The 27663-nt window shown below is 37.9% G+C and overlaps 1 protein-coding gene across 2 annotated transcripts; it reads left to right on the top strand.

Moving 5' to 3' along the window:
* Positions 1-716: 716 nt before the first annotated feature.
* On the top strand, positions 717-26537 carry plcg2 (phospholipase C, gamma 2). 2 transcript variants are annotated; one of them, XR_014535291.1, is made up of 34 exons: positions 771-1008; positions 4387-4582; positions 5281-5430; positions 5626-5719; positions 10083-10130; positions 10255-10339; positions 10475-10558; positions 10649-10692; positions 10819-10891; positions 11424-11525; positions 11621-11739; positions 11856-11941; positions 12914-13031; positions 13502-13670; positions 14441-14536; positions 15725-15808; positions 15919-16097; positions 16304-16504; positions 17210-17329; positions 17546-17726; positions 18259-18327; positions 18696-18805; positions 19609-19705; positions 19783-19849; positions 20260-20426; positions 20537-20639; positions 20725-20928; positions 21076-21215; positions 21693-21807; positions 21934-22113; positions 22915-23003; positions 23183-23379; positions 23549-23627; positions 26087-26537. XR_014535291.1 is itself a non-coding variant. In XM_083551622.1 (33 exons), the coding sequence occupies exons 2-33, from the start codon at positions 4405-4407 to the stop codon at positions 26127-26129; spliced, it is 3792 nt and encodes a 1263-aa protein (XP_083407748.1). In that variant the 5' UTR covers positions 717-1008; positions 4387-4404; the 3' UTR covers positions 26130-26537. The 2 variants fall into 2 exon arrangements, 1 of the variants encoding a protein (XP_083407748.1); XM_083551622.1 differs by lacking the exon at positions 23549-23627 and having other exon boundaries at positions 717-1008.
* The last annotated feature ends 1126 nt before the right edge of the window (positions 26538-27663 follow it).

Below are 27663 nucleotides of genomic sequence, written 5' to 3'. Positions count from 1 at the left end.
GGTGTACTCACTTTTGTTGCCAGCTATTTTGACAATAATGGCTGTTTTTTTTTTTTTAGTTTTCAGAGGACAATAAATCTATACTGCTATACAAGCTGCACATTGACTAAAATATATCCAAGTTTCATTTCTATAGTATTGTTTGTCTCTTTAGAAGAAATACTAAAATGGTGTAAAAAGGGGTTAACTCACTTTTATTGGCAACTATTTGGAGAATAATTGCTGTATATTGAGTTTTTTCAGAGGACAGTAAATCTATACTGCTATACAAACTACACACTGACTCAAAAATATCTCCAAGTTTAATTTCTATAGTATTGTCCCTTGAGAAGATATACAATCCGGAATGTGAGGGGTGTACTCACTTTTGTGAGATAATGTATCCCAGTCTCTCCCTGTGTATTTGTGTGTGTGTGTGTGTGTGTGTGTGTGTGTGTAGTATAGTGTGTGTCTTTATTGCTTCCCTCAGGAGCTGAAAACAGGTGCTTTCAGTTTCACTCCTTTTAAAACTCCAAAAAAGTGCTACCCATTTTATACAATATATATATATTTACTTTTTATATTTAAAATTGTACCCCATACATTCTAATTATTTCTATTTTAAACCTAAAAGCCCTGTAAACCGTAACCCTGCTCAGGACCTGATTTGCATCGATAGCATCTGCACTTCCGCGTCTTTTTTATTCTCTTTATTTTTTGCCATTATTAAAGTTACTGGCCACGTCCTAAACCGTACACGTACTTAATAGTATGTCACTACTGGTCAGCTTAATGGTGACACACTGTATAGTTCTTTAGTATCGGCTGGTATATGGGAGGTAACTTCTAAAGTTTACTTCCTTGTGTGAATTGAGGAACTGAGAAGTTTTGCTGAACCAAAGCAGATAGAAGAGAAAACCCGTTTTTATTTGGATTGAACCTGTAACTTTTCTTCCTGGAATTTAAAATGTGAATTTGTGCCTTGAGGAGGATTTCGACGTGAGCTGAATTTCTTTCCCTTCGACACTGGTAGGCTTGAATTGATTCATTGCTGTGTATAGGGAGATTTACAGCTTACTAAAAGGGGAAGAGAAAGCCATTTGTTTGTACGTTAACTGTTCTGAATGGAGAGATGGACAGGGCGAGGACACTTTATTAGAATGTTGATGATGATGATGATGATGATGTTGATGATGATGATTATGCGAAATATATTGATGTGTATATTATAAAACAGTATTTAAAGAGAGAGCACCCATGACCATAATCTAGTTCTGGTTGACATTTATTTAGCACTTTCTTCTAAAAGATCCCCACCTTGGAATTGCAAACATGTTCTGATCTAAAAATAATATAAAATAACATGAACATAAACACTTGTCTACAGCCTACAGGACAATGTGCTGGACATGCCATTTATTTCCATTGAATTTTCTCCAACATGCATGCACATGAAGTCTGCAAAAGATCAGTCATGATACATCTATATGGCAAAATCCTAAGGCTGGACAAATTTTCTAACTCAATTTCTACCCAGAATCCCAGTCAATGATATTACAACTTGTAATACACCTGTCATTCTTATGTCTGATCATTATACACCAAATCTCAACCATATTTTGCTTGTTTTTTTTCTATTTCCTGTATTTTGTAAGTGGACACCAGACGGAGCAATTCTTTTTGCATGTATACTGTATATATATATGTGTACTTGGGTAAGTGTGAGTGTGTATGTGTGTGTATGTGTGGCTTTTTTTTTTTAACACCATGTAGCTTTGTCTTTAACTGGAAGAATCCTGCTTATAGCTTCTGTGTTAGCTGTGTAGGGCTGTGGTTTTCAAAGTGAGGTCAGTGAAGCATAGCCAAGGGGCTTTTTCTTTCTTTAATATCATAGCGGAAATCAACTCCCAGTATATTCTAAAAATTCTGAAAATATTACCCGCTTTGATTAGGAACCTAGTTAAATTCAGCGTATGATTGGACAATTCAGAAATAAAAACGTCTATGGTTCATAACACTCATTAAAGTCAAGTCAAGAAGCTTTCATTGTCATTTCAACCATGTATAGCTGACGCAGTACACAGTGAAATGAGACAACGTTCCTCCCGAACCCTAGTGCTACATAAACAACATAAAGCTACATAACAGAAAAACACAGGACTAAGGACTAGTAAGTGTCCTCGCCACATAAAGTGCATCGTGTGCAACCTGACCGATGGACAGTGCAAAGACAACACAAGACAGTGTAGGACAAATACACAAAGTACACAAAGTAGTGCTGCTACTTACTGTTTGTTATACAATACAGTGTGTAAAAGAGAACTGAGTACAGGAGTGTAAAAATGTAAACTAAAGTGTTTGTGCAAAACAGCAAAAGCAAGATTTCAGTAAAGTGTATTACCCTGGTAACGGTTGTGGTGAATCCAGGACTTTTCCCAGGAACTCTAGGTGTGAGGCAGAGACACACCCTGGATAGGATGCTGGTGCATAACGAATTGGCATCCCAAAGCACACTTTCATTCAAACCTAGGGTTTAGTCTAGCTGGTCATCCTACAGGCATGTAGAGAACATGCTTCAGAACTCCAGAAAGATAAATTCAACTCAGGATTGGACCGGGAATCTTGATTACCTCCTGCACCTACAGTATGGCTTCAGCGTTTAGACAAAATATTATTGTTCATAAGAAAAGAGTAACACCAGTCATTTAATAAATGTCCTGCGATGATTTGTGCAAGTTATGTTACAATTGAAGAAGTTCCTGTCTACAAAAAAAACGAGAACCTCATCTGTTGCATAGAGAAGGTGCTTGGAGAGAAGAAAATCTTTTATTTTTATATATATATATATATATATATATATATATATATATATATATATATATATATATATATATATATATATATATATATATATATATAAAAATAAAAGATTTTCTTAGAAAAGTAGTAGAAGTGAAGGTTTATTCTTCCTGTCTAACACTCTTTCCTCCTTTACTGATAAAACCGGTTTGTGTTCATTCATTAAAAAATGTGCATGCTTGACAAAATGAAGCTACATATGTTTCAATGGCATTTAGTGTGTATGTTTTACACAAGTTTGCGTGTTCTCAATAACAAATGATTGTTTTTCAAGCAAACAGGTAGATGGAGAATGTTAGCACGAGTCAGTGCTGCTCCATTGAACGCTGATGAGCTTGATCAGTAGTTAAAAAATGTTTTGAACCATGAAATATATTGTTATATCATCATCATCATCATCATAAATTTAGGTTTGTGTACAAGAAGTCCATTTACTGATGCAGAAGTTTTTAGGAGTGCATTTGTCTCCTTATTGCTCATATTCTGACCAGGAACCATGTTTAAACAGTTTTTTGCCAAGGAGAAAATGTTTTCTATTAATTATTCTGAATGTGATCATAAATACTTCCTAACTTTCCACCAGTTTCTTTTAAAACCTCCACTCTTTTGTAATTTTTTTAACAGTTATTGGATCTTCACACATTAAAAAAAAACTTTTTTCTTCACCCACCAAATTATTTTGTCTTTTGTTTAGAATTGTTGCCTTCTTGCAAGATATACCCACATTTCATTTGTAACTTCTTGTGGTAATAGTTTTTTGTCAGTAGATGTATAACTGAGGAGGGGTGTTGAAAACCTTTGCACTCAACTGCATGTGAACACATTTCTTAACACACGTTTTTTTTTCTCTCACTTTATCACTCTCTCTTCTCTCTCTGTCTCTCACTCTCTCTTTCTCTTGCTTGCTCTCTTTCGCTCGCTCTGATGAGGGATGTTTTTTTCTAAAAGTGCTCTGTGGAGTTCGCTGGGTTAATGCTTTACTAAAGCTGAAGGACTCTAATCTCCCAACTCTCTGGGACTTCACGATTTGCTGTTCTCTTTCATTTGCAATGCAAACGTGTGCTGTTGTATGGAACAGCGTTCCTGCCTGCTTTGCCTGTCGTGGTTAAGCATTAGGAAAAACACCAATGTGTTACTTTTACAGTAATGAAAGTTTACTGTTTAACGAAACCCACAGAGAACTTGCTGTTTACGGCTGATATTATGCCTTTTGCATTGCCTTTTAGTGTGCAAACACATTACCTTTGCCTTACAAGCCACAAAGACCATAATAACACAAATGGACATGTCAAGAAAATACACATAGAGCTTATGCAACATTACTCTTTTTTTTTTTTTTTTTTTTTTTTTTTACATTCCCCCAAATGTTGCTTTGTCAGATATTTCAGAAAGTCCACTGCCTAGTCTTTTCTGAGAAAATTACATATGTTTTAGCATCATCAGTTCCTAAGATGCAAAGAAAGCCATATATGGTATGTTGGTGGCCTTTATGATTATTGACAGAGATTATACATCTTTGTCTGTGTGTTTGATTTGTGTGTATAACAGTGTGTGCCAGAAGCCAAGATGGCAGGGCGACACGGAGACCTGATGGAGTATCAGAAAAGTCTGATAAAGCGCTACCTCGAAAGTGGCATCATAATGACTGTGTACAGGCAGAAAATGGAGAGACTCAGTGTACAGGTCATTATGGAGACCAAGCAGGTGGCATGGACACGTGTTGCTGGCAAAACAGATGGAGTGTGTAAGTAACTCATCCTGGACTAAATTAGAACTGGAGTCTTGAATTTGCTACTAGATCAGTGTAAAGAAAACTTGTTACCATAATCAGTATAATTTCATGTCATTGCCCTCTAATATTTTATTAATATCAAGCATGAGATTAATATTTTTTCTCATATTTTGTCTCACAGTCTTTATTGAGAGAGAGAGAGAGAGAGAGAGAGAGAGAGAGAGAGAGAGAGAGAGAGAGAGAGAGAGAGAGAGTGGGTTAAGGCAGTACTATAAAGTAAATTTAATTATAGTATTAGATGGCATACCTTGTGTTATAACACCTATGTTATCAAAAATGTCACACATCTACTTCTACCATCGCTCCCTCAGTGTCTATTCTTAGTTTTTTTTCTACAACTTTTTTTATTTCCTTTTCTGCTCATAATGTGTCAATACACTGAATTATATATTGTTTATATATTGTGTCTCCAGGTTTTGTCAAATTCTTTTCAAGTCTTTTATAAGAATGTATTTTATGAGTCTTAAACTTCCTGAAATTACTGTTACTAAATTCTCACTGCTAAGTATAAACATTACAGGTTTTTTTTTTTTTTTCCCTATACGTTTGGTAACACATTTGGTAATCTTCCCCTGTTTAATTTAGATGGGAGGGATAAAAGTTGTGTGCTTAAATTAGGTACTTTTTTAAAATCTGCTTTTTTTTTGTAGTGGATTTATCAGAGATCCGTGAGGTACGACAAGGGAAAAACTCCAAAGACTTTGAAAGATTTAAGGACAGCAAGGACAAGCATGCCGACAACACGTGTTTTACAATTTTCTACGGCTCCCAGTTTGTCCTTAATACCCTGAGCTTGGGGGGTGAGTGTGTGTTCGTGGCCTAAATACAGGGCTTAATTCAGGACTGTGCAAATGATGCGCAGATATCAGTTATGTCTTTCTATAAATGTTATTGATTTACAACATTTTTATTGACAACATTTGTCCAATATATAAATCATTGTATGTGTAAACCATTGTACTGAATGTCATTGTACAGTGTGTGTTGTTTTGTAGTGGACTCAGTAGAAGATGCAGACAAATGGCTAAAAGGACTAGAGCTGCTTAAAAAAGAGACACAGATGGCTTATACACCAGAAATTATAGAAAGGTATGGCTGTATGTGTGCATACACCACTAATCTGATTGTTTGGATTGGACTCTGAGCACAGCGTTGCTAGTGGCATCTTAGTGGTTGTGGTGCTGATATGTGGATATGTGGTTTTTACTGTTATCATGTGTAACTTACACTCCTACCATTCTTTACTATCAGATGTGTTATTAGAGACTACAGATCTGATAATGTGCTGTCATTCTTGAGTCCCACCTTTTTTTGACTGAACTGTTATAGCCTGTATTATTCACCTTAAGCTCTTCTTGAGATTTGAAGTAGGTTATATTTTACCATCATAACAATTTCATATTTCAATGTTAACTTTTTTTCTTTTGTAATTTCCATCTTTGTCTTAAAATATTTTTGAAGTGCTACCATAAACCTCTAACCCAGAGGTATTTGGCTAAGATCATTTTAGAATCTGGCTGTATATAAGATATTTTGAAGATTGTATTAATACATAGTTATTACTTTTGATGGTGCCTGCCTTGATGGTGCCTACACTGTATAAACAAAAGTGTGTTGACACCATACTATAGTTTTTTAAGTGCTTTTCAAACATCCCAATTCACATTTAGTCCCAGTGTGCTGTTATAATAACCTCCACTTCCTCACACCCACTTCTCAGAAGATGATCCACTAGATGTTGGAGTGTACATGTGGAGATTTGTACTCATGCAGCCACATGGGTGTCAGGTACTAATGTGCGGTGAGGAGTCCTGGGGTGTAGTCAGCGTTCCAATAATCCCAAAGGCGTTTAGTAGAGTTGAGGTCAGAGCTCTATAGTCGGCCACTCAAAACCTTCCACTCAAACTCCATTAAAATTGGGTACAGGGGCAATGATATGCTGGAACAGGTTTGGTTCCCCTTCGGAAACTCGAGCTGCATCAACAACACTTTGGGAACGTCTCTGCGTGACCACGCTCTGAACCACGTGTGTAATCAGTCCAAAAGAAAAGCGTGACATCATGACAAGGAAGCTATAAAAAAGCACATGACGTGGAGACGGCACTATGTTCTGTTTGTTCAGGAATCCGCAGGTAAGTATTGGTAAGTCAGTAAAAAAAGGAAAAAAAATAAAGAAAAGGAAAAGCAAATTAAAGGAAAGCATTCTTTCAGGCTGTTTGTTCCTCCTTGCTCCCACTTTATCACGGGGGTGGGACACTCTCTATGTGTAGCTTGTCTGGGAGCGGCGCATGCAGTCAGCTCTTAAGGGAGTGGATTGTTCGCACTGCTGATGCATCAGAGCACTCTTCGAAGAGTGGCGTTTTAGGTCATGGGGTTTGCAAATTGACCTGGCAGAGGGAGTGAAGACGGGCTTGTACCTTTCTCCTTCCTCACCTGACAGCTCCAGCACCTTCTCCTGCCAGGGCTTAAAAGATCCTGACTGCTCAGGACCTCGGAGGGGTTCTGCTGGGGGGGTTCTACGCCACAGCACACGGCATCCATCCTCTCCTCAGTGCCCTCAGATTGACCTGTTAATCTTGCCACCTCCAGTGCTTCAGGGCACAGCAGTCTCCAGCGATTGCCTCAATCAGTTTCTGCCCAGAAACGTAGAGACCTCAATATCCGGTCCTTCCGTTTGGCTATGCATTCTCACCCTGCACCTTTACGAAGTGTGTGGATGCAGCTCTAGCTCCTCTGAGCCTCCATCTGCATACTGAACTATATCAACAAGTGGTTGATATTAGCTCAATCAAAACACTTACCAGTACCAGTACTTTCTTTGGTACAGAGGACGACCTATCTAGGCGTGGTGTGGGATTCGACGACTATGCGGGCACAGTTGTCGCCTTCTCAAGTTGAGTCTATCCTCACAGCTGTCAAAAGAATGAGAGAAGGCCAGATACACACTGTAAAGCAGTTCCAAAGATTGCTGGGTCTGATGGCATCTGCAGTGTGGGGCCACTTAGCCTCCTATAAATGAGACCCTTTCTGTGGTGGCTCAAAAGGCTCTTTTAGAAGGGCAACACACTCCACACAATACAGGTCACGCGGTGAGCCTTACGGGCCTTAGACACGTGGAGGGAACCCGGGTTCCTGTCCTGTGTTGGGGGCTCCTTGTTGTTGTGCAACGTTAATGACGGATGCCTCCTTTATAGGTTGAGGGCAGTCATGAGTGGTGGATGTGGTGGAGCATATATGGAAGAGGTTTAACAGAGCATGTGTGGACCTCTTTACGATTTAAGAAACCTCCCAGTGTCCCCTCTGGTTTTCTCTCGCTCACCCAGCTCCACTCGGACTAGACGCTATGGTTTGGGTTTGGCCGAGGCTACGCCTGAATAATTCCTGTTGCACTGCTCTTGGGAGTTTTGAAAAGAGTTTGCCAGGTTGGAGTCCATCTCTTTCTGGTAGCCCCATGCTGGCCACCTAATAGTTCACTGACCTGGTAAACCTTCTCGAACACCCTTCCTGGGAGATTCCGCTCAGGTGGATCTTCATTCTCAGGCAGGGGGTGCTTTGCTCTACAACCCACCCAGAGCTGTGAAGGATATGGCTGTGTCTGTGGCCCCTGAGGGGGCACAGCTCTTAGCCTCTGGTCTCTCAGCCGAGGTGGTAGAGACCATACGTGTCCACTCTTGTGTCTTATCATGCTTTGCTTGCTTTGCAGTTGCTAAAGACAAACCTGCTAGTGACACGTTTCCTCTGTGGTACCAGAGTGCCTTCTGGAGTTCTGGAGGCCCTGTCTAAGCCTTCGTTTGTGCCCTTGATAACAGTCAAGATGGCTTTTCTACTGGCCATCTCATCTCTAAAGAGATTTGGTGACATTCGTGCCCTTTCCGTGACCCCCTAATGTCTGGAGTTCACCCCAGGCATGACCAGTGCCTTCCTCTACCCCATGCCAGGGTATATTCCCAATGTGCTCCTTTTCAGGCCCTGGACCAAGAGAAGCTAAACCTACCAGCTGTTTGTCTGCTACAGTCCGTGAAGGATGGGTCTTCCTGCGGATAGGCAGACCCTCAGCAGGTGGATTGTTATGAGTCCTCTGCTCTCCTCGCCCCTTTCATAGTCAGAGCTCACTCGAACCGGAGTGTGGTGGCCTCTAAGGACTTTTTCTCCGGAGTGTCTCTCTCTGTGCTGTGGGCTTGTCTACCTCACTGACCTTTGTCAGGTTCTATAGCCTTGACATTAGTGCCACTCCTGTCCCCTCTGTCTTTCGATTTAGCTGTGCTCATCCACACTAGGCAGGGATTGGTCAGTCTGGTGGTATTGTACACTCGTTCCCAAAGCGTTGTTGACGCAGTGTCTTGTTCCCTCAGGGAAACAGGGTTAAGAAGGGAAAGTTTTATTCTGTCACATCCCATCCAATCATGTTCCACAGTTTAGGGATAAACTACATATGCCTGGAAAAGTCTGGTGGACAGACAAATTCACTATGTGGACAAAATACGTTATTTTATATAGTGTTTTGTTATTTTGAAGTTGTTCCCCTTCTCAAAAATATATATAAAATGTGTTTTAAACTGCTGAGATACAGTTTAGTGTGAAGCAGCTACTAAAAATAAAAAAACAGATGGTGTAAATCTATTAAACAGAGCTGCTTGAGCAACCTGTACACTAACGATAGTCTAATAATTGTTCATTAAACAAGCCTGCATTAAAGTAAAAACCACTTGTGCTCACTAGTTTTTTTTGTGGTTTTTGATGCAGACCACTACTCTGAGCAGGTCTGTTGAGCTTTCTGCATCATTTGTTGTTGAATAGATTGCAACAGAGAGTCCACAAAAGCGATATTAGTTCATTATTACAAATCATCAATACTTTGTTGCTGGTTGCTTCTGCAAGTGTACTTTTTAACATCTGGGTTTGGTCAAGTGAAATAGTTTTTGTCATTTTCAGGACTATGGTCTGGCATTTAAAGGACCCTGCTTGAGGGGATTGCAAACCCCTTGTGTGGATAATTCTGCTGTAGGGGCTTTATCGGTGTCAGTTTCTGACCACAGCACTAATGTGCTGGATATTTATTATTGGCAGGCTCTTCTTTACTAATTCCTGACAGCCATATAGTTAAAAACCACAGAAACCAGAACCAAACACACTACTCCTTTCACTATGTTGTGAGTCTTTTTACATTAAGTAAATATTCTGCAAGTCAAATAATTTCTGGTCAGAGATTGTTATGTGGTCTTCTATTGGTTATGGAGGAATGAGGCTTAAATATTCAACACAGCAACAGATATGCAACAGTTATTAAGTGTATGCATGCAAAACGACCCACTGTATGTTGTAGATTTACCTGATAAAAAAGCTACTGAGTATAGCACATGTACTGTTCATACTCACTCACACTCACACTCACACTGCCTCTTCGTCCCTGTTTCCTGTTCATACAATGACTGTGAATTTTTCTCCTATGTAGTTGGCTGCGGAAGCAGATGTATTCTATTGATCAGACTAAAAAAAACAGGTATTTATTTTTCCACTTAACACAGTTAAGTGGAAACACAGTTTTTGCATTTTTTTTTTCCCACTTAATTGTTTTACATGGTAAAATTTTAAAGTGAGGAAATGCTTTCTATTTTTTTCCACAGCATCACCAATAAGGAAGTCAAGTCTCTTTTGAATCAGAGCAACTTTAAAGTACCTGGAGGACGATTTCTGAAGGATAAATTCTTGGTACGAAAAAAAAAAAACCCTTGGATGGAGCCAGCCTTCATATTAATATTTAATCTTTTCAGCATCTTAGAATCTCAGTGATTCATTAGCCAAAAATACTCATAAACAGAGTGTATAACCTTGTGTTTTTTCCAGGCTGTTGGAGGGAAGAAAGACACCCTTGACTTTGAGCAGTTTCACAAGTTCTACAATGAATTAATGTTTGATGCCCAGAAGGATGTAAGTGCACCACTTTAACTGAATGTCATTTACAGTAAACTATACACTTGTATGTGTTAAAGCTTGCACTGAATTACATGTGTCTATTAGATATTGGATGAGTTTAAAAGGGAGTCCTGTGCCTTCATCATGGGGTGAGATGTTGTCCCTCAATTGATTTTCCTCACCAAAAATAAGAAGAAACTGTGCTTGTTTAATATTCACCTGTAGTTATTGTGTCATCTGTGTTTTTTATGGGAATGCTGTGTTTGCGTTTGTAGGAACACAGATAGGCCAGATTCCTCTGCGGTCCTCCTTTATGACTTCCAACGATTCCTTCTCTATCAGCAAAAAGTAAGAATGTTTTTGTGTAGATGTTGTTCATCAAATACTCATACATTTTGAAGTGATATAAATAAGGCAAATAATCTTTATATAAATCAGCACAGGCCTATATATTTTTAATTCCTTTGAAAAATTAAGCCATTTGACATTTGGCTCACATTTTATTTATGAGTAGGGAAGAGCAGAAGATTAATACTAATTTAATACTGTGGGTATTTTTTGTTTTCTCACTCAAAAAGACAGCATGAATCAGACCTATTATATCAAACACAGTTACATTTCTTTCAAATTTCTATTTGAAATTCTTCTATTCTTAGTTTGTTCATATCTTTTTGGCTCTCAGGTGCCCATTACAGGTTTACTTTACAGGAACGTAAGCTACTGTATAGCATCAATCAAATAGGATAACCTTTTGACTTTATTTTGTTTAAGACAACACTGTTATTTAATGTTGTCTTTCCCTATTTTAATCGATTGTCATGAACCACTGCTAATTATTAGCAATTTTGATACAATATATATTTTAATGCTTGTTCTGAAGGAGACTTGGGCCAACAACACAAACCAGGTGCGAGAGCTGATGACAATTTTCATCGATGACACCATGAGAAAGACAAATGATCCAGAGTTCACAGTCGGGGAGGTACAAAATCTTCAAGGTTTTTACACCAGTGTTATACGTTCACATTACATTGTACCTCTTATCATCTATTTGTTTTTTTTATAATTTTTTTCTAGTTCCTCAGCTTTCTGTTCTCCAAAGAGAACTCAATTTGGGACGAGAAGTTCTCAGAATTGTCTAGTTTGGACATGAACAACCCTTTGTCTCACTACTGGATCAACTCATCTCACAACACGTGAGTGTGGACTTTCACATATAAGTCTTCACAAAGCCACATTCATACACAGTGCCTTGTTTTTCTACAGGGTACTTCCTGTGGCAAAGTTTGATATGTGTGACTTTTTTTTGCAGCTATCTGACTGGTGACCAACTACGTAGCGAATCTTCTACAGAGGCCTATGTGCGCTGCTTGAGACTGGGCTGCCGCTGCATTGAGTGTTAGTGGACGTAATTTCCCTTTACCATATGGAAGCTTTCAAATTGGAACTGTTAAATAATTGTCCTGGTGAAGTAGTTGATTAAAATGAAAGGGGCAGGGGTTAAATATTCTTTGACAGTTTATGTTTTATGATGTTAAAAATAGAACAAAGTATTTTATAAAACTAGTAAAGAACAAACCTAACCTATAGACACCTTATATATTTACTTTTACTGAATCCACCTGCACAGTAAAGACCCAGTTCAGTACTCCTTATTGACATTACAAAATATTTGCATTATAAAAGCTTCTTTTAAGTGTGCCACAAAGGAAATATAAAAATTCTGACGTAACACTGGTAATTTAATGCAATCTGCAAAAACGTGTTAATGTTCAGCCTGTTGAATTTTGGTTAAGATTAATAATGCGGAACATTTACGCGATTATGTTCCCAATTAAAAAACAAATACATTAAAGTACAGTATTGATCTCACCAGGCATATACTCCTCATTTGAGGTGACAAATACAATTCTAAACTCTAAATGATATAGCTCATTGCCAACTAGCCTTGTGCATTTGTAGTGCTCCATTTTCTGTATTTTATTATTGAGAAAACAGGTAAAAATGAGCCAGTATGATTTTTGATCAATGCTTCTCCGCTTTTTTGGTCCCCAAACACACCTTTATCAGTTTGGATGACTTATGCCATATAAAACACTGCAGTGGTTAAGGACAAATTAAATGTTTATACCATTTCTTAAAACCTAACCACGTTGCCACATTAATCGATACCTAGAGAAGTTGTTTTAGGCAACCTAATGATCTATTGAGAAAATGTACAAGCAGGAAGAGAACAAGAAAACAGACGTTTGCATAATATCAAAGCAAGTGAAAGAATAATTCTAATAATTTACTGAGTCATACTTTGGAAAGATATATGCCAGTTTACCTGTTTGCTATCCTAACTATATTTTCTTGCTGTAATTGCAGTGGACTGCTGGAGTGGGCCAGATGAGCCAATCATTTACCACGGGTGGACAAGAACAACCAAGATTAAGTTTAAAGACGTGGTTAAAGCTATCAACGATCATGCCTTCGTAACATCTGAGTAAGTGAAACTGCAAAGGGAACTACAGCAAACTTTAACACTGGTCCATTGGGCTATAAATCACTCAGCCCTATGCTTAATATAAAATCATTTTTGTTATTGGAGGGGGAAGCACAATAGACAGGCCAGCTGATGTGATGAAATCTCTTTTGGGTTTATCTTACACATAACACAATAGCAACATTATATTATATTTTTAATTAACATTTTTTTGTTTGTTTTCCATTGGTGTACAACAGTAGGTTGTTCTAGTCTACTCAAGTTTTTCTTTGTCAACTCCTAGCTTCTTATTGCATTATTACAAAGCCATACCGTTTGATATTTCATTTCTACAGCTCTACAAGATAATTCAGTACCTCTTTATCTCAATCCAAATAATTATGTTAAGATAATCAAATTATATACTTAGGAGTCATGCTGTTGGCAGATGTTTGTCAAGCTTTGTGACTGCAGCTTGTGACTTTGGTTAGGTATCCAGTGGTGCTGTCTATAGAAGAGCACTGTGACGTGAAGCAACAGAAAATGATGGCGCAGTACTTCAGAGATGTGTTCCAGGACAAGCTGCTCACTGAACCTGTGGAGCTTGAAGCGGAGCAGCTGCCCTCACCCAACCAGCTCAAGGGCAAGATCATTATCAAGGTACTCTAACTTAGTTTATATTAGAATGTGCTGGTTAGGTTCTAGGTAATTAGAATCAGCATACCTTTCTTATTTTTTTAGAATATATTATATTGGGTACATTTGTAAAAATGTTAAATGTAAACTTGGTGTGTGTGTGTGTGTGTGTGTGTGTGTGTGTGTGTGTGTGTGTGTGTGTGTGTGTTTAAAGAAGAGCTGTTGATCTGTCAATTGTAAAGTCCATTGGAGTTGGAATTGAAAATTGTCACTGTATTTCAATTAAAACCTAAAACAGCAATAAAATATATATATATATATATATATATATATATATATATATATATATATATATATATATATATATATATATATATATATATATATATATATATACACACACAAACATATTTTATTGTATTGTATATATTGTATATATTTTTTTTGTATATGTATTTTTATTTTTAATAAACTAAATGCATATAATCCTGCATTTTTGTCATTTACTGAACAGTAGTTTGGATTTCTCTTTAGCTATTTCATGTTTTTTTCCTCTCCACAATAAAACTTTTTTTGACCCCATTTGAACATTTTAATGAAAATTTTAGCATTTGCAATAAAATAGCTTAATTTACAAATTATTATTTCCATTGTATAAGCAGATGCTGCCATGTGCGTATACTTAAACAGGAAACAGTGTAGCTACAGGCAAGGAGACAAACACGTTGTGCCTGTAGGCTGCCGGGTTGTGAGAGTTTGAATATGCGGCTAACATGTTTATTTTCTTCCTCCAGCATAAAAAGCTGAATATTGGTGAAACCTTTGGAATGAAAGATCTGTCCAGAGGAGAAAAACAGGGAGAACTTTCCATTTGGGACCCGATAGATGAGGTGCTCCAAAATTTCTTTCATACCAATTTAATCAATAGTTGTTTATTTATGCCTACTGAACAAAAATCTGTGAATTATATTGGGAACTCCAGAATTGTTGGTACCCTTCAATAAATTCATTTAATAAAGAGATGTAACAAGAGATTTTTAAAAAATCCTTTACATTTCCACATTTTAATATGGTTATAATGTTAAAATATCTCTTGTGGCAAAGATAATTTTCCTGGCAGAGGCATCTGGTTGAATGACTAAAAGAGAATTAATAATAGTATTCTTTTTCAGACACTAGACCACTAGCTGCAAACTAGTCACTCAGGATCAGTGATCTATGATTGGGGGTTTCCTCTTAAGCAGGAAACACATCGACATGTGCACAGGTTATTCTGACCACATCTCACATTTGGGTCTTTACAGTCCTTCTTTTTTAAGACTTACATGCACTACATAAACAGATGTTTGTGGAGAGCTGACTATAAGAATTCTTGATTTCTTTGTAAACATCTGATTTCACAATTAGTCTCCATTTGCTGTTATAATAACTTCCACTCTTCTGAGAAGATGTTCCACTAGATTTTTGAGTGTGCTTGTGGAGATTTGTGCTCAGCCAAAATGGTGTTAGGTACTAATGTAGGGTGAGGAGGCCTGTGGTGCAGTCAGTGTTCCAGTTGATCCCAATAGTGTTCATCAGGTTTAAGGTCCGAGCTGTATGATGAGATCAAAATCTTTAACTTCAACCCATGTAAACAATATCTTCATGGAGCTGACTTTGAATAGGTTTGGGTCTTCTAGTTTAATTGAAGAAAAAATTGAATGCTACTGCAGTCAAAGACATCCTATAAAATTGTGTGCCTCCAAACAGCTTGAGAAAGAACCACATAAAGGTCACGTGTCCTGATACTTCTTTTTATAAAATGTATGTGTAACAATATATTTATACCCCAGGGGAATTTTTTTTTTTTCTCAAGGTTGAGGTAAAATATCATTGCATGTTTTAAGAGGGAATTATTTTTATATGAGCAGGAAGGTCCTCCAGTTGTGTGAATAAAAATATGAAACATAATCATTGATTAAAATAAAACTCTATTTTCTTTTCATTTGCTCTTGAAGGGTGCCAATAATTCTGGACTTGAGTGTATTCATTTCGATTCATTTTAGTATGTATGACAAATGTGTATGTTTGTATTGTAGCGATGGTATAAGCACTACTGTGTGATCTCCAAAAGCAAACTGTACTATGCAGAAGAGAATGAGCCAGATGAGGAAACTTGGAAGGTAATTCAGATGTACTGACCTTTGTTTTTGTAAACAGTACAATTTAATGTCAAAATCTTAGAGATGTGGCTAAGAGTGTGCCATTTGACTGATCTGTCCTCTACTTTCAGGGTATAAGCAGTGTGGATTTGCACCGGTCAGAGCCCTGGTTTCATGGTCGTCTTGCTGAGGGCAGGCAGACCGCTGAAAGACTGCTGCAGGAATTCTGTGCTGAGTCTGGAGGCAGAGATGGAACTTTTCTCGTGCGAGAAAGCGACACTTTCCTTACTGACTGCACATTGTCTTTCTGGTATGTTTCTGTAATTGCATCACACTTTTCAATTGAAGGAAATTCAAAAACATACATGAATTATATTGTGAACATTTCTAACCATCTTCTTTCACACAGAACCATATTCACCATTTTGGCACTTTTATATATTATTATACATTTTTGCGTTTGTAGTTGTACAACAAAGATTTTTTTGTCACTCATTCCGTTTGTGTGTCTTACAGGCGGAGTGGGAGAGTGCAGCACTGCCGGATCCGCTCCGCCTCAGATGGGGGCCACATCGTATACTTTCTGACGGATAACCTGCACTTCCCCAGCGTGTATGCTCTGATCCAGCACTACAGAGAGAACCCTCTTCGTTGCCATGACTTCAACTTGCGCCTCACTGACTTCGTGCCGCGGCCCAACATGCACCTTAACGAGGGGTCAGTGATCGCTGTGGACAACAATAAGACACCACAGGCTACAAAATCTTTGCCCTATCATATGAAATCATGTCTTTAAAAATTAAATATACAACTAAAATCTAGTGGATCAGCCAAAAATAGGGCTTCAAAGTGTTTCTATAAATTAGCACTGGAGCAAACCACATGTGGTAATAAGTAATAAATGAGATATAGGATATTGTAGTGCTAATTGCAAATCATCCAATAATCAAATGCTTTTTTTGTCTCAATTTCTAGTCTCAACACTAATTAGCTCAATTATCCGTGAATAAATTAAATCAAATAAAACACATAAATTCAAATTAAAAAAAAAACACGATATAAAACATTAAACTGTATGACAAACCATTTCACATACTTTGCTGTACAGTATTTGTAGGTATACAGTGCAGTGTTTGCAAAACAAACATACTTCTGATTAAAAAGTGAATAGGATTTTTCACACCATTTATAATACATTTTCAGCTCATAATATACCCATTATAGCTTTGTACAGCTTTCCAGCATTTGACTGTGAAACAATAGTATACTGTTTCATCTGTACTGACATTTCACAGTAGTTCCTCACAGTTCATACACATCTGCACCTAAAATCAACACATAACACCTATTTAAATATGGTTTCAGATGTGTTCTTTTTAAAACAGTGCTTCTTTTTTAATGCTGTGCTTTTCTCCTGTGCAGGTGGTTTTACAGTAACATGAGTCGAGGTGAGGCAGAAGACAACCTCCTGAGGATCCCTCGAGATGGAGCCTTCCTCATAAGGCAGAGGGAAGAGCCTGACTCTTATGCTATTACTTTCAGGTACACTTATAGAGTCTTCATTTTTGTCCCACTCACCGTTTCCTCTTTATCATCACTACATCAAGGAACTGATCACGATGCTTCCGATTTGCATGAATGCTAAAAACCTATGTGAATGAAGCCTCTGTGTGCTTTTATTTTTGCCCTTGTAAAGTCACTTTGTTGGAATGACCGATCGAGCAGGAATAAAACTGTCTGGCATCTGTGTTCTTGCAGAGGTGAAGGCATGGTCAAGCACTGTCGCATTCACAAAGAAGGATCCCTGTACGTGTTGGGTTCCACTAGCGAGTTTGAGAGCCTGGTGGAGCTGGTCAGCTACTTCCGCAAGAAACCTCTTTACCGCAAGACCAAACTGCGCTACCCAGTGACACCAGAGCTAGTGGAACGCTTCAGCATGGTCAGTCCTTCTGTCAAGTTTCAAAAAATCATTTACAAAAGAAGATAACAAAATATGTGTGGTTAATATGTAGTAAGTAATAACTAGGGCTGCATCAATACAGATATTGCTTTAAGGTATTGGCCAAAGATTGTGGATTTGCTCATACTTGTATGAAAATTAAGCATAAAACTAAAATCTGTGTGGTACCATGACGACGTAGTGAAAAGTGCTTCTGAATTAATGAGACGAAGCAAAGCAACCTGCACTTTTTTTAAATATCAAGTGAAGCTGCTTAAAACTCAGTTACCTGATGATGCATCCTGTGCTATTTAAATAGTGGTTTTAATAAAGAACGCAAAGCAAAAAAGAAACAATCGTGGACATTAATAATCGCGTACAAAGATATTAATGTTTATTGAATAAATGTTTCATGGCATGCTTGATTGATTAATAATAAGAAGGGTACGTTATTAGTATCAGTATCAATAAATATCTCTCAGTGGGATGCAGCCTAATAATAATAAAATGTGACTTTTTTCATTTGTTGTAGACGGACAAATGTGCTTCGATTTACGACAGCAAGCAGTACGTGGAGGCCAATGAAATTGAACCATCGCCGGTACGTATATTCATGCCAGTGCACTTACACATTTTAAAATCCAGGGAAAGTCCCATATTACATTATAAGCAGTGGCCTATGATGGAATAGTACCGGTTTGCTATCACTGTCTCTCAGAAAGGAAATGCATTCTTAGTAAAGAGGAAACATGTCCCTAATAGAGCAATGTCATGCCTGAGGGTATTTAGATTACGCTCTCTCTCTCCTACAGCAGTGCTGCATTGCATTATGTGAGCTTGCACATACATATTTGACATGTCAAAGGGTGATTCAGTGTTAAAGTTTTTTGAAAAAGGCTGAAAGTTCATCGAAATATCAGGCCTGTTTTGTAACATCTCCCGATCTTGTGATGATATGTTTCTCTGCAGCCTCAGAGCACAGTGAAAGCTCTTTATGATTACCGGGCCATGCGGACAGACGAGCTGAGCTTCTGCAAGGGCGCACTGATTTACAACGTTACCAAAGAGAGCAGTGGATGGTGAGAAACTCACTGTTTTTTTTTTATGTGTAGAGACAATTCCATTTATTTCAATTTCTTCAAAATATTTCACAATATCACAAAGTAGCTTTGCAGCAATGTAATGAGCAAACCTGGGGCAGCAACGGCAATGAAGAACCTGCTGAGATAGAATCAGGAAGGAACAGACTAAAAAGGGAACTCGTACTCTTTTGGGTGAAATTGAGTGAGACTTATGAGTGCTGTTTATATAGGTGTATACTCTATATAATAGAGAAAACTCTATTATAAACCCTTGTATACCTACTCGTCCATTCAATGATTACATTTTACTGCATTAAGCAGATTAACTTATCCAGCACAACTTACATTTCATCTCATTTCTATATTTCACCACCTGTAGCGTAGTAGTCCAACATTTTAGACACTGAGCTACTAATAATGCATATACAGGCCAGCAGCATTAGATAAAGTTTACATCAACTATCAGATCTTCTTATACCCTGATTGGTGGTGCCATTTGGGCTGATTTGAGTATTTCTATAATTGTTTGCCTCCTGGGATTTTCGCGCACAACATTTTCTGCAGTTCACTAAGAATAGTGCAATAAACAAATGGTCTTGGTAATAAGAGCATGTCAGAAATGCATGCCAATCTGAAACATCAAGGTGCATGAGTTAAAACAGCTAGAGACCACATTGGTTTCCACTTCTGTCAGCCAAGAAACTGTAGTGAGGCTGTAGTGGGTACAGGAAGATGAAACCTGGACAGCTTAAGATTCAAATATGTACCTTTGTAAAAAAGTAACTCTTTCTCTTGTGCAGGTGGAAAGGTGATTATGGTGGGAAAGTACAGCTCTATTTTCCATCAAACTACGTGGAAGAGGTGGCAAACTCTGCCATCGCTGAGCAGAAGGACCTGGTAAGAAAGGCCTGCTTCGCTTTCATGTGAGCTTGTGCTTTATTCCACACTATATAAACAAATGGCATCTTTTTCAGGCTGATGAAGATAATCCATTGGGTGACTTGTGTAAAGGTGTAGTGGATATTTCCAGGTGCAACGTTGGTAAGAGTTTCTCTAAAGTTCGTTTACAAAAAAAAAAAAAAGAGACAAAATGAAATCGCATGTTGTTTTGTACAGTTCAGTGAAAGTTTGCATAGTTTCTTCTAGGTTTTATCGGTGCTCCTATGAAAAAAGGGTGGAAGAAACGTATCAGGATGAAACACCTGAATAATTAAAATGTTCACTTTTACTGGGTCTAATAACTTTCAATTGTCTTGCTTTTTATTTATTTATTTATTTTTCCTTTTCTTGTTCTTTGTAATTTTTGGGTGATTTTTATTTATTTTTTTTTTCAACCAGAAACTAGTGCTTTTCCTATTAACTCTAAATTTACTAGTATAACACAGTACTATAACACACTAGTGTTATTGTGTCATACTAATTGAATTCCATTTTCTGGTCCATGTCCTCAGTGCGTTCGGCCCAACACGGCAAGCCTGTGGTAGTGACACTGCAGAACAAGGACAGTAAAGAAAGCACAATGCCATTCCACTTGGCCACAGACACCACAGAGGAGCTGTACGAATGGTACAAGGTGGCCTGGGACATCACTCAGAGAGAGGGTACTCGTGAGTATGAGGTAAGAATAAAACGCTAAACACTGACACATGCCAAGTTACACTTTGGACAAAAGTATGCATATAAATAAGAATTAGATTCTAGTATTCAGCCATTATATTTATTCTACAGCAAAAGGAGCAGGAGAAGGTGGAGATCAGAGATGAAGTGGCCAAAGAAATGTCTGATCTGGTGGTGTACTGTCAGCCACGCAGCAAAGACAAGGATCGATTTGGTATTTTTCAATTTCACAATTTTTTTTTCAGATTTTTTTTTTTTTTTATGAGTATGGCTTGTATGACTGTAAACCTTCCTTTCAGACAACTACAGCTATAAAGAGGTTCGCTCCTTCGTGGAGACCAAGGTTCCCAGCAAGAGCAGGTCAAGTGAATTCCTGATGTATAACCGCAGAGCCCTGAGCCGCATCTACCCCAAAGGCCAGCGGGTGGATTCCTCAAACTATGATCCCTTTTTCCTATGGATGTGTGGCTGCCAAATGGTAGCTCTCAACTTCCAAACTGCTGGTGGGTGAAATTGGAAAAGCATGGCATGCATTCTGACATGTTGTCATTTTTTTTTTCCTCGAGTTGATATATAAAGTATATAATGTTTGAGAGGCTTTATATAAAAGCTGGGGTCACGTGCTAAAAATTGCTCTCCTTTCTGTTCAGATAAGTTTACTCAGCTCAACAGCGCCCTCTTCAGTCTGAATGGAGGCAAGGGATTTGTACTGCAGCCTGAGCTCATGCGTTCAGACGCTTATGACCCCCTGCAAGAGAAGAAAACTGTCAAATTCACCCTCTGTGTCAGGGTAGGACGATAATCATCTATATAGCTATTACTGAATTATCATTTTTTACACACTTGCCTTCTTATGCAGTTCTTCCATATCTTATGTTTATTATAATTCAGTGTTTTCCTGATGCTGTGTTTTCCTGATTTCCAGTGTATAACTAATCAGTTGGTTATTTTCCAAAAACAGCAAATGTTTTTCTTATAACAGTATACAAATTTGCTAATGTTAACCATGTGTTTCTTTTTAATTCCATTTTGAGTTCATTTCTAACATTGAGGAAGTTAGTTCTTCTTGTCATTTATAGCAGCTCTAAACTAGTGCTCTCGCGCCATCCTTTTTTTACTATTCTTGTGAAATTAATATGAAAAAGAAATATAATATTCTCACAGTATTAAAATAATCACTTTAACAATTTTAAAATGTTAGTAGGGATAAATTCTTGCAGCTTTTGAAAACCACAGTCATTTTAGGTCATGTGTACATTTGCTTTAGGTGTTAGCTGCCAGACATCTGCCCAAGACAGGCCGCAGTATCTCTAACCCCTTCGTGGAGATCGAGCTGTGTGGCCAGACCGACGACACCTCCAAGTTCAAGACCACAGTCTGCCGTAAGAAATGAGGGGATGGACCAGTAGTTTTGCAGAATATTTGTATAAAGACTGTGAAAATAGATAGTAATAAAGTATTTGAAGTATAACCTGTATTTATCAGAGTGTATGTGTGTTTGTTTGTAGATGATAATGGATTGAACCCTGTGTGGCTCGGACCTCACCGGCAGGACGCAGAGACCATCACCTTCACCGTATATGAACCAGAGCTGAGCTTCCTTCGCTTTGTAGTGTTTGAGGAGGACATGTTCTCAGACCCCAATTTTCTCGCTCAGGCTACTTTTCCAGTGAAGGGCATTCGCACAGGTGAGACTCACAGGAGATATGCATAAATCAAACATGGGCAAGAAATGGGAGTGGAGTCAAGTTTTCAAGTGAAGTCAAGTTTATTTCTATAGTGCTTTTCACAACAGACATTGTCTCAAAGCAGCTTTACAGAATTGTAAGAGTTAAGGTGGTGTGTATTTATCCCTGATGAGCAGCCATGGTGACTGTGGAAAGGAAAAACTCCCGTAGATGACATGAGAAAGAAACCCTGAGAGGAACCAGACTCAAAAGGGGAGCTCTAGCAATTGTGAATGAAATTGCTAGTTCTATAAACCCCCGGACAAAGAAGAATGAAAATCCAATTACTTTTTCTTTGGCTTTCAGTAATTTTTGGGGAATTTCTGATTGGCTGAAAGGCTGTAATAAATGTCTGGTTTATATAACATCTATCTATCAAGCCAAATTGATTTTAAATAATGAATTATATATTATAATTAAAAAAACAGAAACCAGTCATCTGTACATGGAGTCACTATTTCAAGCACTTGGACAGTATTTTCTATCATTTTTTTGATGGCATTGCAGCTTGGTTTGGGATTCCACACGGTTTGACACCTTATTTGTATGGATACAGCAGAGGGGTAATAATATTATCACACACTGACCTGACTGGAAACTGATAATGGCATCGTTACAAGACGGATCATTTTGGGAAGAAGACAGACCATTGGACGTCTTTTACTTGAGCGCTCTATGTTACATACGTAACTCAGAGCTCATTTCATAGATGATTTCGAGCTGATCTGGAGTGATGTGTGCATTTGTGTCTCTGCCTGTCAGGATATCGCTCAGTTCCTCTGAAGAATGGCTACAGTGAGATCCTAGATCTTGCTTCTCTTCTGGTGTATGTGGACATTCAGCAGGTAGAGGTAAGGGAAGCAATCCGTCAGTTTTCTACAGGGATATCTGACTCACGTGTCACATTGTGCGAATTTCTTGGCTTATCTAAGATTAAATTAGTCCCGCTAAACGAATTGATTTATTCAGAGGAATGTAATTAGTCGTCATGATTTGTCATTTTATTCAATGCTGAATGTTTGATTATTAGAAAGCAGAAGAGGAGCTATATTCTTCCTCCACCCAACTGCGGAAAAGACAAGCTGAACTGTGCAGCGAGCTCTTCTTGTACGACACGCACTCTGGCCTCCAGCGTGCCGCCGTCACGAATAGCCACGATGTCCTCCTGCAGGAGTTCCAATCGAATGAAAGTCAGCTCCAGAAGATCAACGAAGTATGCAAGCAGAAGTGAGTGGCATTAATCTCAGCGAGCTCATACTAGTATCTGCATCATGTCCTCGCTTGTTTGATAAATGTTTATTCATGACAGAACATCAAGAATACACACTTCATTATCATGCTTAATTCTTTGTAATGGTCTAATGGCCAATCCTGAAGCACTTGTGTTTGGCAACAGCATGGAGACTTCGCCAAATCTACACTGATGTTGACGTACTTCTTCTGTAACCGAAATTCAGGGTGACAATGATTCTCAGGTTTGTTTAGACTCAGAGTATAGTATAGTATATAGTGATGTATTTACTACTGTTTTATGTAAGATAAGTGAGGTATCTACCTAAATGCTATGTGAGATAAGTGAGGTATCTACTCAGATGCTATGTGAGATGAGTGAGGTATCTACCTAAATGCTATGTTAGATAAGTGAGGTATCTACCTAAATGCTATGTTAGATAAGTGAGGTATCTACTCAAATGCTATGTGAGATGAGTGAGGTATCTACCTAAATGCTATGTTAGATAAGTGAGGTATCTACCTAAATGCTATGTTAGATAAGTGAGGTATCTACCTAAATGCTATGTGAGATAAGTGAGGTATCTACCTAAATGCTATGTGAGATGAGTGAGGTATCTACCTAAATGCTATGTGAGATGAGTGAGGTATCTACCTAAATGCTATGTTAGATAAGTGAGGTATCTACTCAAATGCTATGTGAGATGAGTGAGGTATCTATCTAAATGCTATGTTAGATGAGTGAGGTATCTACTCAAATGCTATGTGAGATAAGTGAGGTATCTACTCAAATGCTATGTGAGATGAGTGAGGTATCTACCTAAATGCTATGTGAGATAAGTGAGGTATCTACTCAAATGCTATGTGAGATGAGTGAGGTATCTACCTAAATGCTATGTGAGATAAGTGAGGTATCTACCTAAATGCTATGTTAGATAAGTGAGGTATCTACCTAAATGCTATGTTAGATAAGTGAGGTATCTACCTAAATGCTATGTGAGATAAGTGAGGTATCTACCTAAATGCTATGTGAGATAAGTGAGGTATCTACCTAAATGCTATGTTAGATAAGTGAGGTATCTACCTAAATGCTATGTGAGATAAGTGAGGTATCTACCTAAATGCTATGTGAGATAAGTGAGGTATCTACCTAAATGCTATGTGAGATGAGTGAGGTATCTACCTAAATGCTATGTGAGATAAGTGAGGTATCTACCTAAATGCTATGTGAGATAAGTGAGGTATCTACCTAAATGCTATGTGAGATGAGTGAGGTATCTACCTAAATGCTATGTGAGATAAGTGAGGTATCTACCTAAATGCTATGTGAGATAAGTGAGGTATCTACCTAAATGCTATGTGAGATAAGTGAGGTATCTACTCAAATGCTATGTGAGATAAGTGAGGTATCTACCTAAATGCTATGTTAGATAAGTGAGGTATCTACCTAAATGCTATGTGAGATAAGTAAGGTATCTACCTAAATGCTATGTTAGATAAGTGAGGTATCTACCTAAATGCTATGTGAGATAAGTGAGGTATCTACCTAAATGCTATGTGAGATGAGTGAGGTATCTACCTAAATGCTATGTGAGATAAGTGAGGTATCTACCTAAATGCTATGTGAGATAAGTGAGGTATCTACCTAAATGCTATGTGAGATAAGTGAGGTATCTACCTAAATGCTATGTGAGATGAGTGAGGTATCTACCTAAATGCTATGTGAGATAAGTGAGGTATCTACCTAAATGCTATGTGAGATAAGTGAGGTATCTACCTAAATGCTATGTGAGATAAGTGAGGTATCTACCTAAATGCTATGTGAGATAAGTGAGGTATCTACCTAAATGCTATGTGAGATAAGTGAGGTATCTACCTAAATGCTATGTGAGATAAGTGAGGTATCTACCTAAATGCTATGTGAGATGAGTGAGGTATCTACCTAAATGCTATGTGAGATAAGTGAGGTATCTACCTAAATGCTATGTGAGATAAGTGAGGTATCTACCTAAATGCTATGTGAGATAAGTGAGGTATCTACCTAAATGCTATGTGAGATAAGTGAGGTATCTACCTAAATGCTATGTGAGATAAGTGAGGTATCTACCTAAATGCTATGTGAGATAAGTGAGGTATCTACCTAAATGCTATGTGAGATAAGTGAGGTATCTACCTAAATGCTATGTGAGATAAGTGAGGTATCTACTCAAATGCTATGTGAGATAAGTGAGGTATCTACCTAAATGCTATGTTAGATAAGTGAGGTATCTACCTAAATGCTATGTGAGATAAGTGAGGTATCTACCTAAATGCTATGTGAGATAAGTGAGGTATCTACCTAAATGCTATGTGAGATAAGTGAGGTATCTACCTAAATGCTATGTGAGATAAGTGAGGTATCTACCTAAATGCTATGTGAGATAAGTGAGGTATCTACCTAAATGCTATGTGAGATAATATAAGATATTTATTAACTTGTTTAAAGGTAAGAAGTGCTTCTTTGTTTATTGTTAGTCATGTTGTTTCGATGTCACATACTATACATGAAGTCTTCATGACTTTGTTCATGACATGAGGCACTTTCTTTGCTTTTTTTGGCAAGACATCCGAAATGTAGGAATTTCAGTTAAGCTTTCAAATTGCTCATCTAAACAAGCTGTATGTACGTGACCTGTTTAAACCACTGATGTGTGCTGTTTTGCAGGATGAAAGAGAAAAAGATCAACAACAGCAAGTTCTACTCGTGAAGAAGTGCTCAAAACATCCCTAACCCACTACCCTTCCATACGACTTCTATTTATAAAGCTCCCTCTTCCTGGCTCAGCTGCTCCTCTGCTTAAACTCACAGCACAGGCAGATGAAAGCCTTCGAGATGGGAGCTATGACAGTTTTGCTTTCCAGGGAGGAAAGTTCAGGGGTGAGAACGCTGTCAGGTGCTCCGTGACACTGACCATCGACTTCAGCACAACATCCTTTACTGTGAAGAGCTGGGACTGTGGTGACCCCTTTTTCATGAAGAAAAGCAGTTTGGCTGAACGGCATTAAACTACAACTCCTATCTGTTTGCAGTGTAATAAAAATGTGTGGTTCATTTACTGCCACTTGTCTTATGAGATAATAATAAAAAGGGCTAAGCTGAAGAATGAACTTTAAAAGCTTTATGTTTGATATAAAAAAAATAGGCCTTTGAACAGAATGATTTAAATCAAAAGAAATGAATAGTAATTAATTTATTAGTTTTGCAGACTCACAGCTGAAAGGTCTTTGGTTCGAGTCTGAGCTGGTGGTAATGTTTTTTTGGAAGTTTTTTCTGCATGTTCTCCACAAAAAAACAAAAAACAAACCCAAATCATAATGCAAAAAATGGCCTTAGGTGGACTGACAAGATGAGAGATGAGTGCGGTACCTACCTCCATGCAATGTGAGATGAGTGAGGTATCTAAAATCTAAATTGCTTTAATGTGTAAAATAAGTCTGATCAGGATAAATCAGATACAGATATTAAACATGTGCATTGATTTATTTCAGTGTTAAGAAAAAAAATTAATTCAGTAATTCAGGTTTTCAACCAGCAGTTTGCGTTATTTTGTGACTTTTTGGCATCGTCTGGGCAAACGTTTTATAGACACATGACCCTCACAGCCATATATTAGTCTTTCTTAAGTTGTTACCACAAAGTTAGAAGCACACAATTGTCTTTGTAAGCTTAAAAATGAACAATTTTACCTTCTCTGGAACTGAGGAGGAGCCCAATGTTCTAGAATGACAATGCTCCTGTGCACAATGTGAGCTCCATGAAGAGTCATGACCCCATATTCACTGAGCACCTTTTGGAAGAATGAGCACAGAGTGAACTCCAGACCAGCTCACCAACATCAGTACCTATCTAACTTGGCAAGTCACTAATCCTCACAACTATTGGCTAGAATCAAGGGGAAAGTTTTTGTAGGAAAGTGAAGGTTATTAGAACAGCTGAATACAACTGAAGCAGCACATGTGGGTGGAATTAGCAGGTGTCCATAAACATTTGTCCATATATTGTTTATGACCCTAATATTAGTACTATAAAAGCAAACCTATTTAAATAAAGACACTTGTGAAATGTAATATGTGAATCTCTGAACACTCATCTAAAGTCATTTTGAAAAGTAAGCATATTATTTCATATATTATACTTCATACACACCAACCAGGCATAACATTATGGCATTATAACATAATATTATGACAGGTGAAGTGAATAACACTGATTATCTTTTCATCATGGCACCTGTTAGTGAG

The sequence above is a fragment of the Silurus aristotelis genome (assembly GCF_946808225.1).
Source record: "Silurus aristotelis genome assembly, chromosome: 10".
Taxonomy (NCBI): domain Eukaryota; kingdom Metazoa; phylum Chordata; class Actinopteri; order Siluriformes; family Siluridae; genus Silurus; species Silurus aristotelis.
Note: the sequence above shows the minus strand (reverse complement) of the source record. Positions and strands in the feature narration are given on the sequence as shown.

Bases quoted from the DNA above. Each gene is read 5' to 3' on its own strand.
- plcg2 (XM_083551622.1), top strand. From the start codon at position 4,405: ATGGCAGGGCGACACGGAGACCTGATGGAGTATCAGAAAAGTCTGATA. The intron at 10,693-10,818 runs GTGAGATGTTGT...TTGCGTTTGTAG, and splicing joins TCCTGTGCCTTCATCATGGG to GAACACAGATAGGCCAGATT. The intron at 11,942-12,913 runs GTTAGTGGACGT...CTGTAATTGCAG, and splicing joins GGGCTGCCGCTGCATTGAGT to TGGACTGCTGGAGTGGGCCA.